At 42.1% G+C, this 21193-nt stretch overlaps 1 protein-coding gene across 4 annotated transcripts in view; it reads left to right on the forward strand.

Annotated features, from left to right (window-relative positions):
* Window positions 1-21193, forward strand: part of CSGALNACT2 (chondroitin sulfate N-acetylgalactosaminyltransferase 2) — a 46031-nt gene that overhangs the window by 19852 nt on the left and 4986 nt on the right. For all 4 annotated transcript variants that reach the window (XM_019666619.1, XM_019666616.1, XM_019666618.1 and 1 more), the window contains 4 exons: window positions 169-270; window positions 3504-3682; window positions 5246-5340; window positions 14744-14825. In XM_019666619.1, coding sequence (XP_019522164.1) covers window positions 169-270; window positions 3504-3682; window positions 5246-5340; window positions 14744-14825 — 458 coding nt within the window. The remainder of the gene's footprint in view (window positions 1-168; window positions 271-3503; window positions 3683-5245; window positions 5341-14743; window positions 14826-21193) is intronic.

A 21193-nucleotide genomic window follows, 5' to 3' on the forward strand; every position in this document is an offset into this window, starting at 1 on the left:
AATAATTCAGCAATATTACTGCTTTTACCTTTTCTTAAAACTTCACATGATTTTGTTTTAAATTAGTAATGCCTTGTTAATTTTCTTGTTAAAGCTTCATGTGATTTCTTTCTGAATGAGGAGAGCCTCATATTTTCTTAAATGAACTTTATTTTTCCGTTCTCTTAGGGAAGTATGTATTCATCAGGACAAGAGGATTCATCTCACAGTGGTGTATTTTGGTCAAGAAGGACTGTCTAAAGTCAAGTCCATCCTAGAATCTGTCACAAGGTTGGTGAGCCATGTCCACCTTGAAGTCCTTGGTATATACTATATAACATTAGCAGAGTGAGAATGTCAGATGTTTGGAGTTCATGAGTTAATTTGGAATAGCCACTGCTTAAAAGTTGGCTGAGCATGTGAATGGTGGTGAGAAGTTCCCCATTTCACCCATTTCGAGGTTCACTCATGCAACTAATTCTAAATGACTCATCTTCCCTCAGCCTCTTAGTGGACAGCGTGGCATGATCAGGGTGCTCACTCTCTGTAGTGCACTCACCTTCTGTGTATCTGCCTCCATTTATTATTTCTTCATTTTCTCCTGTTGAACTTTCCCTTTTTCTAAATCTCATCCCTTTGATATCATCTCCTGAGCTTTTCTCTTACTTGTCACCTTTCTTTCCTTTCATTTCCCCAGGTTCCTTCTTCTCACCCTGTAAATGATACTTGGGTCTTCCCTTATCCTTAAGAAACCCCCAGCTGACTGCACAGAACCCAGTAGCTACTGTTAGGTTCCTGTCGTTTCACAACTAAACCTCACAGGACAGTAGTTCTCTCACCAAGCAACTCATATAGTACCTGGCACATAGTAGGTGCTCACAGGTTTGAATGAGTGAATTAGTAATTCCATAATACTCCATCATTAATTCTACAGCTTCTCAGCCTTTTCATCTCTAAATTATGGCCCAACTGCCAAATTCAGCCTTTTCTCTGTCATCCTTTTTATTGCCTTTTTACATTGGGCACCTGACGTGTACTTCCTTCATGACATGTCCCTCTGATGTTTGTAAAATGTAAGTATTTATAAATGTAAATATGTTCTAATGTAAAGTAGTAGGTTGATTGTCTTTTCTGACCACACCAGTTCTGTATCCTTTACTTTTTGGTTTGCCTTTTTGCCAGTTGTGGCCGTTCCCTGAGAGCCCAGATTTGGCTGGACTCTTCATTCTTCTTGAGTCATTCAACAAACGTTCACCGAGTCCCACCAACCATGTTCCCAGGGCACTGCTCGGAAGGCTGGGTGGTTGGACAGGACAGGGCACAGTAGAAGGATTTGTAGTCCCCACCCTGGAGGGATCTCTCCTGGCACTGATGTGTAAACACACACGTTGCCTTGTCCCCTACACTGGCTTCTCCTTCTGATGGCCCTCTCCCATTTCAGAAAGACCATCCTCATGATCCGGGCTGACAGCCGGGTCTTTCACTCACTCTCCACCTCTGAGCACTCAGTTCCTGCTTACTGCCATGACCTCCGCTCTGTCCTTTCCTTACTGCTGCCACCACCCAGCTTCCTCCTCCCTCCTTTGCTTCCCTTCTCTTCCCTCCATACCATTTGCAGGTCACCTGCTAAGTGCCAAGCATATATTGGTATTCCTGAAGTCGTCCCTGCATTAATCGGTACTCCTCTGTGGCAAATGATGGAAACCTTTTGAGCTTGCTCAAGGAAAATTAGAGCGTTATTGAAGAATCTTGAGTAACTCGCAAAACTAAAGGGATTATTACAACCAAATCTGGGGAAGAAAACCAAAACAGCTTTGATCTCTTAGGGACTGGAAGCAAAGACTGGAATAGCATCAAAATTCTCTTGTTGCCTCCTTGTCCATTTTTCTCTGCATGTGGACTTAATTCTCCTGTTGCATATGGGCTTCTTCCACATGTGAGGTATATGGCTCTTGGCGGCTCTGGGCTCACATCTTCTCAGCCTTGCCATCAGAGAGGAAAGAGCCTTCTCCCAGATCCAGCTGAGAAAACCCCAGGGAACAGCTTTTGCCCCCTCTTGAGCCAGTCACTGTCCAGGTAGGGGTATTGTGATTGGCCCAGCCTGATTGGTCCCCACCCCTAGGAAATTACTGTGGTTGGGGTATTTGATGATTAGTTCCTCCATTTGGTGCCAGAGCATGAGGTAGTGATCACCAGTTTTCCCCAAAGAAGGGAGAGATTTGTATCCCACACAAGGAGGGGCACAGGGGCACTCGGAACTCGAAGTGCAGTCCATACACTATTTGAGCCTTTGCTTCCATGTCTCCGTTTCCTGTCCTGTATCCACTGTAAGAGTAATCTTCCTAAAATGTTCCCTTTTGACGCAGCTATGCCCTAGTACAGGAGTTCTCCACCTTTAATATCAGGGTCACCTGGGGGCTTATTCAGACACACATGCTTATCTCTCCCCCAGCATCTGATAGGAGTCTGGGGTAGGACCTGAGAATTTACTTTTCTCACACATTCCAGGGAGGCTGATGCTCTGGGTGGGGCAACTTCACTGTGAGAACCGCTGCCCTTGGCCCCTGGCAGGAAACCCCAACTCCTCCTTGTCTTTAGGACACTGACCAAGTTCTCTAACTCCTCAGGGAATGTCTTCCTCGGCTGACCCTTTTCTGGTCTTTTCTCACTGTTGCCATTCTAGGGTCCTTCTGTGCCAATCTGATTTTTCCGATGCCTGATCTCGGAATGCTTTGTAGTTTCTCACCTCTTGGCCTTTGAGGATAATTAATTGTATGACCTTTACATTCACCACTGAATTCAGGATTTTAAACAAGGCAAAGTTTCAATTTTAATTTTAACATCTTCTCTAACTACTCCAGACAAAAGCAATGTTTTTTCCCCAAAACTGCTGTTTAGTCATTCATTCAGCAAATATTTATTGAACTCCAACTCTCTGAAGGGTACTGTGTCCATAGTCGTGCACAAAACAGAATCCCTGCTTTCGTGGAGTTTACATTCCAGTGCGGGGGGACACTCAAACATGTCTGGTGAGGAAAACAGCTGGGCAAGCGGATGGAGATTAAAGAGAGAGGGGTTGGGGCTGCTTCGCATGTGGTATGGGGGCATCTCTCTGATAAGAGGATATTTGAGCAAGAATATGAACAGCTCAATAGGAGAGCACTGAGTATGTATTGTTCACGTGGAATGCATTCGCTCTTACCAGACATAACAGCTGTTTTTCTGTGTGTGGATTTCTTTCTTCCACAGTAGGCTCCTAGGGCCCTGAGGCGCAATGGCCCCTCCTTAACAGTTACTAACCCTCTCACCACCACCGTGTTGCTGCAGCTGTGGGCGTGTAGTGATTGTCTGCTTTTAATGACAATCATGTACATAAAACTAATGAGTTTTTTCCCCTGTATGAATGTAGAGCCAACATAATAAAGCATCAGAAGTGTAAAACGTATTTGTAAGTTGTGTGGAAGGAAGGGAGTTGTTAGACTTTAAGTGGGACTTAAAATTTGTTGTATGTGTTTTTCTCATAGTGAGTCTAATTTTCATAATTACACCTTGATTTCATTGAATGAAGAATTTAATCGTGGACGAGGACTAAATGTGGGTGCGCGAGCGTGGGACAGCGGAGAGGTCTTGATGTTCTTCTGTGATGTTGATATATATTTCTCAGCCGAATTCCTTAACAGCTGCCGGTTAAATGCTGAGCCAGGTGCGTAAAATGTTAGTAGGTGAGTTGAGTGTAGAATTTAGAACAATGTCAGCACATCCCATATTTTGAATCTAGTTTACTATGGTTTTTTAAAGTTATATTGGGCATAATTAACTGGAATATTAAGTAGAAAACAAACTTTGTCCATCTGAAGTTCATAACCTTTGTTCTTTTATGGCCAAATTCCAATGTCTACATTTGAATCCAAATAAACAAATGCAAAGAAATAAAAAAGTCTTGAAATTAACAAGGAGGAAGCAGCCCCTGTCAGAAAAAGTCCAAGCAGACTGTGTGGAGATGTGTGGGTAAGGAGTGCTCTGCCCCAGACGATGGCGTCAGTGCACGTGCATGCATGCAAAGGTCTAGATAACGACAGTGCCCGGTTTCCATACTTTGCCTTTTGGAATTATGTACTGTATTTTGCTTTATGTTATAGGTATTTTTAGAAAATGTATGAACAAATTATATTTTTATAAATCAAATCTTTAAATGTGAAAACGTTTTCTGTATTAAAAAATCTGGTAGTGTTTTTATATAGGACTATTTATATCATGCAAATATTACTTTCTTATTAATCACTTTGGTGTGATAATTGCCAGGAACTCTCTTTGAGAGCCTAGTGAGTAAATAAGGGTTAGGTTTACTTTTGTTACATTAGACAGCATGAAGTTCAAAACGTGAAAGCTGAAGGAGACATATTTGCTCAATGTCAAAAGAAATATTTTTATATCCAGAAATAGATTTGCCTCTGGGGAACTGAGCTCCCCATCCTTGAGTGGGTTTTGAGGAAGGTGAGCAGAGCATGTGCTAGGAGTCTTGTAATAAACAGGCTACCAGCTTACTCACAGGGTCCTTGGCTGTCACTGAGCACTTTATATTACGTGTGACGGAGGCCAGTCCTAGCAAGGGCTCCCTGTTGAGGGGAGCTGGGTGGTTAGCCAGCCTCTAAGGTCCCTCCACTGCTGTCAGTTTGAAAGATAATGATGAGGCCTTCGGCAAGTGCATCAGGTATTTTTAATTTTTTCCACCTTGTCCAAATCTTATTCAAATCTATCTGCAGTACTATACTTAATTATTCTCTATGTATTTATTCATTGTACAGTATTCTTTAGATTTAGTGTTTTTCTAGTTCATTTTGAAGGGTGGATTTAACAAGTTTCTAAGTTTCTTGGTGATTGCCAGAGGTTAACCTATATCTACTACTGTAATTAGATGAAATAATGAGTAAATAAATGGCTCACCTAATAAAGAGCTGAGAGAATGCCTTTGTGCATCTTCCCAAGGTCAAGGGAATAAACGTGTGGAGCACTCTTTAGTCTATTTTTTTCTCTGTTCTTTTGCAAGGGTATAGTTTTATAGCCTCACCTACTGATACATTATAAAACCATCACGTTCATCAAATTGGTAGCCTGAATATTGATAAAATAATATTGATAAAGTAAAATCATCATATGGGATCAAAGAAAAACTTTAACAAAATATTAATAGATATTGTAATACAAATCAGTCCTTCATTTTATGACTTCTCCTTTGTGTGATGTATATGTATATTTTTATTTATAGGTAAAAAGGTGTTTTACCCTGTGGTGTTCAGTCTTTACAACCCTGCCATTGTCTATGCCAGTCAGGATGTGCCCCCTCCTGTGGAGCAGCAGCTGGTAAGACTCTCACCTGTTGGGAAAGGCCACAAGGATCCCTGCAGGTTCCGTTATGCTTGTTTCACAAGTAGAAAACAATGTTTCAATTAAAAACGGTAGTTATTACAAACACATTTTCACAGTCTCTAAACCGCCCCCCCCCCCGCCAAAATGCTATCATGCTTTCACATTTATTGTTTTAGAATTAAATGTCATTCTGGAGGGAAAAAGAAAAGTTTAGGCCACAGAGAAAAGCTTCATATCCCAGAATGTGAAAATTGTACAGTTATTTCTGCCAACGTATTTATAGTAATACAAAAAATTAATTTTAAAATCCTTATTAGCTAGAAATTAAAACTACTAGATAAAAAGGAGTAACATACTATGAGAAATTACTTAGAAAGTCATGGCATGGGAATGTCACATGTCAGAAATTTTAAATAACTTACTGTGTTAGAATAATTTAGATTTACAGAAAAGTTAGAGAAGATAGTATGGAGTGTTCTTAGACTTTCCCCTAATGTTAACAGTTTCCCCTAATGTTAACATCTTATGTAACCATGGTTTTTTTTCAAAATTAAGAAATTAATATTGGTAAGTTACTACTAACTATACTGGAATTTTTTAGGATTTTACGTTTTTCTACTAACGTCCCTTTTCTGTTCCAGGATCCAGTATAGGCTACTGTATTGCATTTAGCCTAATTTTTTTATTGTTAACATTAAGAAAAAGTGGACACGAACTAAGAAGTCAATTTAAGATATTAAAAAAATGAATGACTCAAAGGGGAAAAAATAAAGATAAAGATAGAAATTAATGAACCAAAAGTAATAGTTTGACAAATGTAAGAGGTTATTCTTGTTATGGAAAAAAATTTTTAACCACATAGTGGGTAGATTTGGGGTAAAAAGGAAAACTTTGGAAATTAAAATAAGAAAACATTGAGAGATGGTGCCAACTTGGGCCAGTGAAGCAGCGTCCTCCACAACTAGACTGAAGAACAAAACGACAGCAACTTGTCTGTTCCCCTTCCCCTAATTCCCCANAACTTGGGCCAGTGAAGCAGCGTCCTCCACAACTAGACTGAAGAACAAAACGACAGCAACTTGTCTGTTCCCCTTCCCCTAATTCCCCAACACTGTTCCCATCCCCCCAATTACCCAATAAAAAAATCTAAAAAAAAAAAAATAAAGAAAAGAAAAAAAAAACATTGAGAGAAATCAGTTTTATATGGTAAGTTTTAAAAATTCTATTAATAAATTGAAAGATTTGGGAATTTGTAAACCATTAACATGAGCTAAGTTCATGATAGTATTTTATAAAAGCTCATGTTAGTATTTATAAATAAAAGATATGGGAGCTCTGAAGACTAATTGCTGCTTAAAAGGTTAGAACAGTTTTCAAAAAATTACCCTGCAATTGCATAGATGTAATGTGTTACTGGTGAGGTTTTCCAAATTTTTTACGAACAGGTAATATTAGTACCATATCCACTTAATGTATTTTATGAGGCCAGTATTATCTTTATACCAACCCCTGGCAAAGCATAGACACGGCACGCACATGCTCACATTCACGCATGCACACACATACATGCAAACGTACGCACGCACACACATTACATCTCTGCCTTATCTGTAGGCCAGTATTACTTAGGAATATAGATACAAATGGGTTCACATGGCAAACCAAGCACCCATATCTGCCCTACCTGACACCCTAAATCCTTTGTAAAAATGAATTACAAAGAAAAAGGCATGTTAGTATGGGAAGTGAGAGAAGTGAAAGGCATATATAGTATTGGAAAATGAGAGGTGCCATTAAAAGATCTAAATTTTGAGAAATTTCTGTAAGATGGCAGTAGTTGGTATGGGATTGATGGAGGAACCATCTGGAACATGTTCAGAGGATACTGAAAATGGGCCTGCTGTGCATCCTCTGGGCTCACAGAAACAGAGCAGTGGAGTGTGTCTGCTTCTCTGGCGGGGAGGTGGGTGCCGAGCAGGAGGCATCACAGAGATTGGCCTTCAGGCTGAGGCAGCATATGTGGCTCTGGAACCAGAAGGGCAGGGCCGGGTTCTGGGAATACTGAGCTGTAGGGTGGAGAGGGAACCCCAGACTGGGAGATAGCTGCCAGGCACATTCTGCTGAGACCAGGTTCAGCCCCTGCTCCACTGTTTCTGGAGATAGACCCCTGCAGTAATCACTAGCTAACACCGTGGGCTTTTGAACCATGATTTCTGAACCAAAAGTGAGTAGCAGTTAACGAAGACTAACCAAACACTTGGGGAAAATCAATGCTGTGAAACAAAGGTACCAAATTTTATACAGAAAAGTTAACACATGAGATTATGAATACAGACAAAAAACAACTTTAAATATATCTCTAGGGACATTAGAGAAAACATTAAATTCAGAAAACCAGACTTATTGCTCAGAGAGGATCAGGACTTGGAAATTATGAAAATACAAAATTCGATAAATGGGCTGAATGTCAGAATGGTCACTGGTGAAACAAATTTGTAAACTAGAAGATAGGTCACTTGGGCACATAAAGATCAAGAGATGACGTGAGAAAAAAATTGAGACATGAGGACTCAATCTAGAAGTTCCCAAATTGTTTAATAGGAGTTCCAGAAGGGAGAGAACAGACAGAGGAGGAAATGGAAGAAAACTCCAAAGAGCTAAGACAAGTATTCTGGCATTTGAGGGACAGTCCTGATGGCTTCCAGAGCTACCAAAAATAACAAAACCTAGCTTGTCTATAAAGGAGTAGGAATCAGATTGCCACTCACCTTCTTTTTGGTAAAATTGGTGCTAGAAAACAATAGAGCAATACCTTGAACATTCTGAAGAAAAATAACTTTGATTCCAGAATCCATATTGAGAGCAAAAGAGACACTTTTAAACATTCAAGGACTCAAAGTTTACTTCTCACAGTACTTTTCTGGTTCAGCAGAATGAGAAATGAACATACTGAAAGAGGAAGACCTGAGAATATAACACTGGTCAACAACAACCAACACTATAAAACTTTTATTTAAACAATTCTTGGTGAAATGTAATAAAGAAGAACTAGAAATTGGGGATTTAAAAAGTCTAAGGGTGCATACGTATGTACATTACCTTACTCTGTCACCCAACAGGGCCTAGAAGCAGTGGCACCTCAAGAGAAACAAGCACACCCAGTTCCCAGATCTTAGTGTTGGGTCAGGAAATAGAGGAGCCTGGAGCTTCCTGTAGCTCCAGAAAGTAAAGACGCACTCAAGTGACAAAAGAATGGGCGAATGTCAGAGAGAAACAGGAGCCTGAAAGGGCCCCCAGTGATAAAGCTGAAACATTTGGAGCAACAAAATAAAAACATAGTACTGAATCATAACCCCAAGCATCAAATAAATGCCAATGGGTCCATAGTGATATAAAGGAACGAGTGGATAAATAATAATAATAAGTGGATAGATAGATTGATTAGATAAAATAAGATAGATTAGATAGGGAGGCAGAGACAAATCTTCCTTACAGAATTCCAAATAACGTAATAGATGCTCCCTTTCCCAGAAGGTGGAGCTAGGTGACTTAACTTCCAAAGAATTGAGTATAGAAAGAGAAAAACGAACTTTTCAGCTGATAAACCTGACAGACACCCCCTTGGCCAAGTGAGCGGGGAAGGTTACCATTACCATGGTGGTTGTGTACCCCGATACAATGTGGTAGGAAGGGCACTTCACCTCTGCAGTCTTCCTTCCAAAGACCTATAACCCCAATCCAATCATGAAAAAACCTCAGACAAACCCTAAATGAGGGCATTCTACAAAATACCTGACCAGTACTCCTCAAAACTGTCAAGAGCTCAAAAACAAGGAAGACTGAGAAACTTGTTCTTTGAGGAGACCAAGGAGACATACCGGATAAATGCAGCGTGGTGCCATGGACTGGACCCTGGGGCAGAGGAGAGGGCAGAAAAGGACAAGCTGGTGGGATCAAATAAAGTTGGCTTTAGGTCATAGTAACGTGCCAGTCAGCATTCATTTTTTAATTTTGACAAATGTACCACAGCAATGTAAGATCATAACATTTAGGGGAAGTTAAAACTAAGTGAGAATTACATGGGAACTCTCTTCAATATTTTGCGACTTTTCTGTAAATTTGAAGTTATTCTAAAATATAAAGGTTATTTATAAGAAAGTTACTTGATAAACAAATTGTCAAGAGATGAAGGTGAAAAGGTATGTAAAAGCATGCTAATATTTTTGTCTGGCTTTGGGGGATATGGAGGTAGGACGATTTAAATGTGGGTTCATCCTATATGTTGTATAGAAAAATAAGTGCTTGCACTTCAGTTTCTAGTCTCACTACTTTGTAACCTTTGCAAGTTACCTAACTTTTTTAAGCTTCAGTCTCCTCACGTAAAACACAAAAGCTTGCTCTCCTTAATGTTTAAAGATATATTAAAAGTAAGTAGGAAATACACCAGTAGAAAAAAATGGGTAAAGGATAGTGGGTAATAATTCACAATAAAAATTTAAATAGCCAACCTTATTAAGAATAAAAGAGCAGTACAATGTGTTTTTTCTCCTGTTAAATCGTTGTATTTAGAAGCAGCCATGCACATGAGGCTGGCAGGCTGAGGGCTCATCCATCCCTGCCAGTGGTGTGGGGGTGTAGGTAAGTCCTGGGTCAGGAGTGTTCAGACAGGTCCATCTCTGACCCCAGGACTCGGCACTTCCAGGAACTCTAGTGAGGAGATCATCAGAGCTAGAGAGTAGCAATACACATGATACTGGCAACAGTAATTCTCCAAATAGTGATGACCCCTTCTATGCCAGCCACTGTTCACCACTGGAGCCCCAACACCTAGAACCACGTAGGCATGGTTATTGTGCACAAGAATCTTTATTCTGGTAGGAAGAGACAGAAAATAAAATAAATTAACAAATACCACATAATCATTCAATCAGGCCAAGAAGTGAAGAGTGATTAGGTGGTTTCCGTGGTGTGTTTGGTCAGAAAAGCCTTTCTGAGGTGGGGCTGTTGGAGGGGCCATCCGGACAACAGGAAGAAACCTGGTACATAGTGATCAAGGGAATGTGGTTCCGGGCAGAAGGAGCAGAGTTTCCTAAGGGGGCTGGAGCCCAGTGGGTGAGGGGCACAGCTGGGCGGGGGCCTGGAGGGCATGTTATTCCCAGACAAGGAGTTTGAATTTCAGGCGAAGTATGACAGATAGCCTTGGGAGGGTTTTGATTCTGTGGGGAAACAGATTTGTGTGACTCCAGCTGCAAGTAGCCAGTTAGGCTTTTGCAGGCCAGAGAAGGTGACTGACTTGAGTGAGGGTGGCAGTTGTGGAGGAAGGTTTGGGTATGATCTGAAGACGGAGTTGACAGAGATGTGGGGACTGAGGGAGAGACAGGAGTGGCAGGAGGAGAGGTGAGAAGTTGAACATGAGTAGCTGTGGGTGTTGTTTATCAAATGTTAAGGGAAGGTGCCAGGGTGCCAGTAGGATGCATGAACCTAACTAGCAGTGTGCAAGAGCCAGTGTTGGAGATCGTTGCACCCCACGTGCTTGGGAGAATGTCGGGCAAAAAGGCAGTAAAATATTAGCAGTCAAGGATTGTGCATGATTTGAGCTTCTGTCTACTTTCTTCAGTAGAAATGTATTGTTTTAAAAATCAAACAAAACCAATGACTTCTTTCCCCAAGTTTGATAATGCCTGAAGAGTTTTTAAAGAAACTGAATTATAAACAAAGTCATATTATTTGTGAGATCAGAATTGGCATGGGGTAGAAATGTCAAAGTGGGTGTTTTATTTTAATGCTTTGCACCAGGGTTATATTTTGACCACAGAGATAAGAATATTAGAGCTTAGTCTTGGTTTTGCCATAAAAATTATACCTCTATACATTTATTGGTTTATTCATTGAACAAATATTTATTGAAAACCTCATGTGCCTGGCATTGTTCTAGGTGCTGGGGATATAGCAGTGATCAAAATAACAAAAGGTCCTGCCTTCCAGGAGCTTTACATTCTAGAAGGGGAAGAAGCCCTCCTTGAAGGAAAAAAAAGGAAAAGGAAAACGTGTACCTCATCTCTTAGCCCCAACTTGAGCCAATGCTGCCTGGTGCCTTCTGTTTTCCAGTCGGGTCTCCTATTCTGCACTGCAGCTTTTCAGACTATCCCCACTCTTCTCAAAACTGTGTCGTCTACAGACCTCTGTATTCCTTGGATCCCTGCTGTCTGCAGGAATTGCCATGTGGCTGCTTCACAAATCATGCAGATACATTATGGCCAGTACCCAGATCTGCGTCATCGTTCCTTCTCGCCCGGCCCCTGCTCCTATGCCCCCACCCTTGGGTGTGGCACCGTCACATGCTCACTGTTTAGGACTGCAGCCTGCCCTCATCCTTGGTTGATCCTTCCCTCTCACCCCCCCCCCAACTTCTGCCCATTCAGTTACTTGCTAACTTCTGTCAATTCTATGTCCTAAATCCTGTTTACACCCAGCCAGATTTTTCTTTCTGTGCGTACCACAATAGTCTACACCACCAGCTTCCCATTCCCAGATTATAACTTCCCATTTAACCAGCCTCCCTGCCTCCCTTCTTAACAACCCTTTTTATGCTTCTCTATACTCTAGCCAGAGTGATCTTCCAAAAACATCATCTGATCACTTACTCCTTGTGCCGCAACTCTTCAGAGAATTCCCCTTAGGATGAAGCCCAAACTATGTGACCATGCACACACAGTTCTCTGTGATGTGGCCCTGCAGACCCTCAAGGCCAGGGGTCAGCACTGTGCATCCTGCAGGCCACATCTGTCATGCTGCCTATTTCTGTATGGCCCGTGAGTTAAGAATGGCTGAAAAAATATTCTTTTTAAAAGGATATTTCATGGCATGTGGAAATTATATTAAATACAGAATTCAGTGTCCATAAGTGAAGTTTATGGGAACATGTGTGCTCGTTTGATTACTTCCTGTCAGGGACTGCTTTTCACACTACAGCGGCAGGCTTGAGTGGTCACAGCAGACTGTTCCGCAGAGCCTAAAATATTCCTATCAAGTCTTTGCAGGAGGTGTTTTCCAAGCCCTGGTCTACAGTGTGGGCACCTCTCCACCTGAATCTAGTGTCTCGTCCACCATCTTTACCCACAGTGCTCTCTGCCAACCCCAGGCCTTTGCACAAATTGTCCTCTTGCCTGGATCTTTCCCCCTGCAAGTCTCGCACTTACTTGGCTGACTGCTGCTCTCTCAGATCCCAGTTCCAGCTTCATTTCTTTGAAGAAGCTCTCAGAATGCTGCAGTTTGAATGGGGTACCTCACTCTCTTTTCTGTCGTCCTCCTAATATCTGTGTCCCCACTCCCCTCTGTACCCCACTTGGACTCCACGGTAAGTCCTTCCCACAGTTTCTATAATCACCTCACCTCCCTATCGTTCACTCCCTCGGGGTTCTCTGAGAACCCAACCCTGGTGAAGGGCAACTGTCAGCCAGGCCCAGAGCATGGGATGTGCAGGGTGAGAAAGAGCTCCTGCACGGCCTTGCTGTAAATACAGAGCACAGACCTCAGGGCCCCCAGGCAGCCCCATAGCCCTGCGTCTCACCCTAATGCCAGCTGTCTCTCCTCCAAGCCAGCCACGCCCCCTTGTGCCTCCCAGTACTCCTCACCACTCCTCACTCTCCACGTAGATTGCTTCATATTTCACTTAGAAAACAGAAGCTGTGGACATTCACTTCCTTATTCTGTCACGAGCTCCATCAGCCTAACTGCCTCTGTCACATCCTCAGCCTCTCTCTGTTCCCAGTGAAGGAGCTACCCGTATCCCTTCGTAAGGCCAGCCTTACTTTCTCTGTTCAACTAGAGCTCATCACCTAAACAGGACACCCTCTAGCCATTCCTCACTCTCTCTCCTAGCCTAACATTTTGTCCCTTCTAGATCATTACCATAAGCATACAAAAATACTGTATTACCACTAACCTCTTAAAAACATCAGTAGTCTGTCTCAACCCCCGGGTCTCATTCTTTTGCTCTTGCCATAGCGTTTCTTTGCGGTTTGTCAGACACTCACTCCAAGGAGGCTCCTGCCTCAGAACCATGGTGCATGCTGCCCCCTTTCCTGGAGTGGTCACCAGATCACCTCCTCAGAGAGACCGTTTGTAGCCATTCTATCCAAAATGAGCTTGCCCTCTATCATGCTCTCCCCTTGTCCTACTGTATTTTTCTTCCCTAGTGTGTATGCCCACCTGAGATGTATGTTTGTTTATTTATTTACTATTTTCCCATCAAAATGAAGTCTCGGTGATGGTGGAGATTTTGTCACCTCTGTTCACTGCTGTGTCTCAGCTCCCAGAACCATGTCCACAGTTTAAACACTTGTTGAATATATGAGTAACACAAAGGAGGCTTATCAGCCTTCAACTTTTACTTGATTCTGGGGACTCAGTACCATCAAAGTCCCAATTTTACTTCTCTGCTTGGACTTGAGTGGTGACAGCCTCATTTGAAAGCTGTTTTCCCTCGTGGTGGAAAGGGACTGTAACGGTTCCAAACATCACATCTTCGCCCTACATGGGGGGTGGCAAACTTACTCTGTGAAAAGCCACATAGAAGATACTTTGGGCTTTGCAGGCCATACAGTCCATGTGGCAATTACTCAGTTCTGCCATTGTATCATAAAAACAGCCATAGACCATTTATAAACAAATGAGTGTGCTGTTTTCCAATAAAATCATTTACAAAACCCGGTGCAGGTCACGTTTAGTCCGGAGGCTGTAGCTTGCTGACTCCTGCCCATCCAGAAAGAACAAGTGTCCTTCCTAGTAGCTCTCTCAGAAGAACAACAGGGCTTTATTTTCCAAAATTTCCTACAATCCTCTCCTTGTAGCATGTTGACCTGAATTTTCTCTAATGCCTATTAATGAACCAATTCCTACAGTTAGTGGGGTGAGACTGTCACACTGGTATATAGAGTCCTTATGACCCAGTCTGAAGCTCCAGATAGAAGGGACCTCCCTGAAGCTCAGGGGCTGTGTGGGGTCAGAACTGTCCACAGTCAGGAAGGGGGCAGGGGAGTGGGAGCTGGGTGGGCACCCAATAAGGCACACTGTGTATTACAGTATGTGCAGCTGTTGTCCTCCTAGAATAGAACATAAGCCCCTTGAGCTCAGGCACCACACTGATTACTAGGAACCTCATTTTGCACCTTGTACATGGTTTGAATTCAATTAAAGTAGCCAGAATCCTGTCTTATGGGGATTACTGTATATATTTTTTGGTTTTATAAGGATTTAATAATATAAATGCATGTTATTAGTCACATAAAAGACAAGAAAATTTATTTGGGAAGTATTTTAATTTTTTTCATTGTTGATTAAAACTTTCTGTAGTTCTCGAGAGATTAAATTGATTTTTTTTACCCCCTAACTTAAGGTTCACAAAAAGGATTCTGGCTTTTGGCGAGATTTTGGCTTTGGAATGACTTGCCAGTATCGATCAGATTTTCTGACCATTGGTAAGTATACCTAACATTTAAAAATAGGACTTTACCTATTTACTGTATTACCTTTTGGCATTTTTCTAGAAGGTCTCAGATTTGAGTATTAAATTTGCTTATTAAATTATGAATGCCTGAGATTAGCTGAAAAGAGGAATCTGGAAATATGAAAGGCAAAGTGCATTTTTACTTACTGTCTTTGATTAGCAAAAATGACACCATAAAGACAAAATAAAAGTGTAGTACCATTTTGTTTCTTTAAAATCAAAACACTAGTTTTTACAAACATCTGTGGGACTTGTTACCCATATTTGCAATTGATTTTTCTTACAAAAGATCTTTACATAACTTTGGTGTTGTACTCATAGATTGTTACAGCAGGAAGTAATGTTGGGTTATCTAGTCCAAGGACTTACATATTTTTTTATTTAGAGATGAAACCCCCTTTACTTGTCTATTGCACTGTTATACAAAATTCCAGTATTTAAAACAAATGAAAAAAACAGCTGCTCTCTAGCTCTGGTTGAAGTTGGAGCAGGCGACTTGACATCACTGGCTTAGTCATCCACTCCCCTAAACCAGAGAAGACCATGAAGGATCTGGTCTAAGCTTCCTGCCCCGCCCCAGATCCATTTTTACTCAGCAGAAAATAAAGCATCAGAACATAGTTTCATAAAGCAGCCTGGTCAAGATGGTGGAGTAGTAAATGCCATGCTTGCCTCCTTTCATAACCACATCAAAATTACAACTAAATTATAGAACAACCACCCTTGAAAACCACCTGAAGACTAGCTGAACAGAAGTTTTATAAGTAAAGACATAAAGAAGAAGGCACATGGAGACTGGCAGGAAGGGTGGAGATGAGAAATGGACTGTTCCCACATGCATGTGTGGTGGTTAAGAATCAGGAGGGATATTTTGGCTGCAGAGGTACCCCCTGAGAAGCGAGGGGTCCCAGCCCCACACCAGGCTCCCCAGCCTGGAGCACCAGTGCTGGGAAGAGGAATCCCCACAACATCTGGCTGTGAAAATCAGCGGGGATTCTGTCCAGAAGAGATGGAGAGCTGCTGGAGTCCCAAGAATTTCTCTTAAATGGCCTGTGCACAGACTTGCTCACTGACTGACTCTTAGGGCAGCAGCTTAAACAGCACCAGGGACATATAGGGAGGAACTGAATTGTCTGGCTCCAGGGTGAGGACTTGAGGGGCAGCTCTGTCCTTGACAAAAGTGCTGGCAGGTGCCATTGTTCCTTTCTTGAACCCTCCCCTATCCAGCCTGTAGGTGCAAGTGGGTGCGAAATCTGAGTCTCCATTAAACTGGCTAACACCACACACCTCACCCTGGTGATTCCCTGAGACCCCGCCCCACCCAACTTGTGCACAAGCCTGAACTTTTTTCAGGGCCTATTTCTCACAAGCTGGTGGCCTGAGCCCACACTGCAGATACCCTAAAATCTCTGAAAAGTCCACAAATCTTAGACAAACAGCAACTGGCCTCAGTGTTCCCGGTACCTCTTAAGCTGCCTCTGACCCAGCACTAGTGGCAGCTGTCCTCAGTTCATAGCATAGCCTCTCCCAGGTGCCTCCAAGCCCAGCGTAGGCAACTACCAACCACATATCACTTTGTAGCTCCTACCAGGGGGCCCTGGGCCAGAAACAGGCAGCAGCTGACTTGGGCCTGCACCAGAGCCCCAAGCAAGAGGCCCCAGAACCAACACAACTGGTGGCCAGCTTCAGACTAACCAGAGCAGCTCCCATTTAGCTCCACAAATGATACACCCAAAGGATAGACTCAGCAGGCACAGAGCCAAGCTACAGCGAATCCAGTGTCCTGGGGTCTTTCTCCGTGCCAACAGCAATCAAGGCTCAACTACAACAGGACACACACATCCCACACAAGGGACACACCTAGAGCATGCAGCTCAGGTGATCAGGGAGACTGCATCATTGGGCCCCACAAGACACCTTCTACATAAGGCCACCCTGCCATGACTGGAGACATAGCAGATCTACCTAACACGTAGACACAAACACGGGGAGGGAGCCAAAATGAGGAGACAAAGAAACAGGTCTCAAATGAAAGAACAGTCCAGAAGTCCAGAAAAATAACTAAACAAAATGGAAGCAAGCAACTTACTAGATGCAGTGTTCAAAACACTGTTTATAAGGATCCTTAGTGACCTTGGGGAAAGAAGAATAGATGAACTCAGTGAGAACTTAAAGAGATAGAAACCGTGAAAAACAACGAGTCAGAAATGAAGACTACAATAACTGAAATGAAGAATACATTAGATGGAATCAACAGTAGATTAGATGAAGCAGAGGATCAAATCAGCAATTTGGAAGACAAGGTAGCAGAAAACACCTAATGAAAACAGCAAAAAGAACAAAAGATATTTTAAATGAGGGATGTGGTGTGTGACAGGGGGCCTCTAGGACAACACCAACCATAACAACATTCTCATCACAGGGGTACCAGAAGGAGAAGAGAGAGAGCAAGGGGTTGAGAAACTTATTTGAAGAAATAATGACTGAAAACTTCCCTAACCTGATGAAGGAAATAAACACACAAGTCCAGGAAGCACAGAGTCCCAAACAAGATGAACCCAAAAAGGCCCACACCAAGACACATCACAATTAAAATGCCAAAAATTAAAGACAAAGGATGTTAAAAGCAGCAAGAGAAAAACAGTTACCTACAAGTGAGATCCCATAAGACTGTCCGCTGATTTCTCAACAGAAACTTTGCAGGCCAGAAGGGAGTGGCAGGAAATATTCAAAGTGTTGAAAAGCAAGGACCTAACAACCAAGATTAGTTCACCCGGCAAGGCTATCATTTAAAATAGAAGGACAGATAAAGAGCTTCCCAGACAAGAAAAAGCTAAAGGAGTTCATCACCACCAAACCAGTATTACAAAGAATGTTAGAGGAACTTCTTTAAAAAGAAGAAGACCAAAAACATGAATAATAAAATGGCAGTAACTACATACTTATCAGTAATTACTTTAAATGTAAATATATTAAATGCTCCACTCAAAAGACATAGGAGGGCTGAATGGATAAGAAAATAAGATCCTTACCTATACTGGCTATAAGAGACCCACTTCAGATCAAAGTAACACACAGACTGAAAGTAAAGGGATGGAAAAAGATATTTCATGCAAATGGAAACCAAGAAAAAGCTGGTATAGCAGTACTCAATATCAGACCTTAAAACAAAGACTATAACAAGAGACAAAGAACATTTCATATACAATAGCCAAGATACGGAAGCAACCTAAGTGTCCATCGATAGACAATTGGATAAATGAGGTGTGGTAGATACACAGAATGGAATACTACTTGGCCACAAAAATAATGAAATCTTACCATTTGTAACAACATGTATAGACTTAGAGGGTATTATGTTAAGTGAAATAAGTCAGAGAAAGACAAATAACCATATGATTTCACTTATATGTGGAATCTAGAAAATAAACGAACAAACAAAACAGAAATAAACTCATAGATAGAGAACAAACTGACGGTTACCAGGTAGGAGGGGGATTGTAATAACTGTTTGGTGTCAGGTGAGTACTAGACTTATTTGGGGGACCACTATATAAGTTATATAAATGTCTAGCCACTATGCTATACACCTGAAACTAATATAATATTGAATGTCAACTGTAATGGAAAACTTTAAAAAAAAATGTTTTTTAAATAATAACAGTCTCCCCCACCCCCCACCAAAAGAAAGCAGGCTGAAACCTCATCATTCAGTGGCTACCTTTCCAAAGCATTAAGAATATATTTAATATATTTTGTAATACATATTTATACATATATTTTTTTAATATTTTATAATAGAATATATTTTATGTATTTTTGGTCCATATTACATTCATTTTTATAATCAGCTATTTGTTTTGGAAATTCCTGCACTTCTCTCTTTATCATTGTAACACTTGAGTAATGAAAAATCAGCAAATAGCGGTCAAGACTAGTAAATGAGACTAATGCCCTTTGCCCTGGTTTCTTGCTTAGTGAAACAGTGAGGATCCATCATTGGCTTCTCACCTCTTATTCCTCACCTCCCTTGTCTCATTGTCTTCGCCTCACTTTCCTGTTAGACATACGTGGGTGCAGTGAATTATGTCTCACATTTCTCTGAGATGGTTCATTTTTCTTCACCTTTCCTCTCTGTTCTTTGGATTGCATAGTTTGAATTCATTTATCTACAGTTTGCTGATTCTTTCTTTTGTTAGTTCAAATCTACTGTTGAGCTGCTCTAATGAATTTTTCACTTGAGTTAATACTGTACCTCTAAAATTTCCATTTGGTCCTTTTTTTATATAAAATGTCTACTCTTTATTAATATCTGATGAGACATTGTCATCTTACCTTCTGTTACACCCATAAGCATTGTTTCTTTGAACATATAATGGTTGTTTTGAAATCTTTGTTGAAACCAACATCTGGATGCTCTCACAGGCAGCCTCTGTTGCCTGCTTTTTTTTCTGGTATATGGGTCATACTTTTCTGTTTTGTTACATGCCTCATAATTTTTTTTGAAAATTGGACATTTTAGAAAATATATTGTGTCAATTCTGGATATTGATTCCCCCCTGCCTCCAGGGCTTGTTTTTTGTTTTGTTTCTGCTTGTGTATTTATTGATTGACTTGGGTTTACTGTTTTAGTGCATTCTGTCTCCCCACGCTCCACCCCTCAGCAATAGAAAGCTGCCCCTGTCACTCCTCAGGGCATGTGCACGGCCCTCTGGGATGAGATTGGGTTCAGCAGGGCTCTCTCTCTCTCTCCATGTGCGTGTTTTGTTAGCACACCCCCCTGTGAAGCTCCACTTTTTGCTTTCTCTCTTGTTTTTGATGCTGCTCTGGAGTATAAATTGCTCCACAGTCTGAACCAACTAAATTGAGCCCTTTTGCAGGTTAGTTTTTTGGGGGTTTTTTTTTTTTTTAAGATTTTATTGGGGAATTGGGGGAGGGGAACAGACAAGTTGCTGTCGTTTTGTTCTTCACTGGTCCAAGCTGGCACCATCACTGCACTCTTCCCGCGTGAGGCAGATCAGTCGCCGGCCTCTGGATGGCTGCTCACGGAGGCTGCTGGCCGCTCACGCTGGCTTCCGGCTACACGGTAGCTTATGGCAGCCCACTGCAGCAGGGGACTGCAGCCTACGCCATCGCCAGGGACCCACGGCAGCCCAGCCCCAGGTCGAGCTGCTGTTCTCCATCTTAGCTGTAGAGGGCAGTGTCACTGGCCCTCATATGTGGGATCTGAACCAGGGCCCTCTGGCATCCCAAGCCAGCTCTTAACCAACGCGCCACTCAGCCGGCCCTGCAGGTTAGTTTTTGAAGCAAGTCTTTGAGGTTTGTTTAGACCCCAGGATGGTACTTGCCCCTTTCCCTGTTTCTTTCTGGTAAACAAGATGGCCTACATTTTAGCTTATTGCTCTGATGGAGCTATCAGTTGTCTCTTAATTATTACCACCAAAATCGCTATTATTTCCAAGAGCCCCCTTAGGCTTAAACTTCTGCACACTCTGTTTCAAATAAAGTTAGTTCCTTTGTGAAGAGCTTTGGAGCCGTTTTTGTTTGTTTTTTTATTGTTAGTTTCAGGTGTACAGAACAATGCAATAGTTACCCTTTTCACCGCTCACAAAGTAACAACCCCCCTCCCCCCATCTACTGCCCTCCCACCCCCGATACCTTGCTTATCTATTACAATTCCATTGACTATTTTCCCACTCTCTACTCCGCGTCCCATGACTATATGTATATATAACTATAGTTGACATACATTATTATTCTTATGGACTGCCTCTGCCCCTGGGAAAAGTCTCTGAGCCTCTGCCTAGAGCTGCGGCGGAGACCATGGCACACCTCTCAGAGTGACACCCCTGACTTATGAGCAGGACACTGGGTGGGGGCAAAAGGGCCCCCACTCCCTCCTAGAGTGGAACGCCTGCCCTGTGGCTGCACTGGGTGAGAGAGGGAACCCCACCCTTTCTGCCACACGGGTTTGGATTTTATCCTTCCATTTTGGAGCTTCTGTTCCTTTCTCTCTCCTTCTGGTTTTCCCATTGCACTATGTTACACCTTTGTAGTTGCCCCATCATTCTTGGATATTCTGTTTTGTTTTTTGTTTGGTTTCTTTTCCCAGTCTTCTTTGTCTTTGATTTTGAGTTTTGGAAGTTTCTTTTGACATGTCCTCAAGCTCAGAGATTCTTTCCTCGGCCAGTTCCAATCTAGTACCCTAATGAGCATTCTTCATTTCTGTTATGTTGTTCCTTATCTTTAGCATTTCTTTTTTATTCTTTCTTGGAACCAATCTCTCCCTCTCCCTCTCCCTCTGCCCCCCTTCTCCCCTCACCCCGTTCCCCACCTCCT

The sequence above is a fragment of the Hipposideros armiger genome, unplaced genomic scaffold, assembly GCF_001890085.2.
Source record: "Hipposideros armiger isolate ML-2016 unplaced genomic scaffold, ASM189008v1 scaffold_476, whole genome shotgun sequence".
Lineage (NCBI taxonomy): Eukaryota > Metazoa > Chordata > Mammalia > Chiroptera > Hipposideridae > Hipposideros > Hipposideros armiger.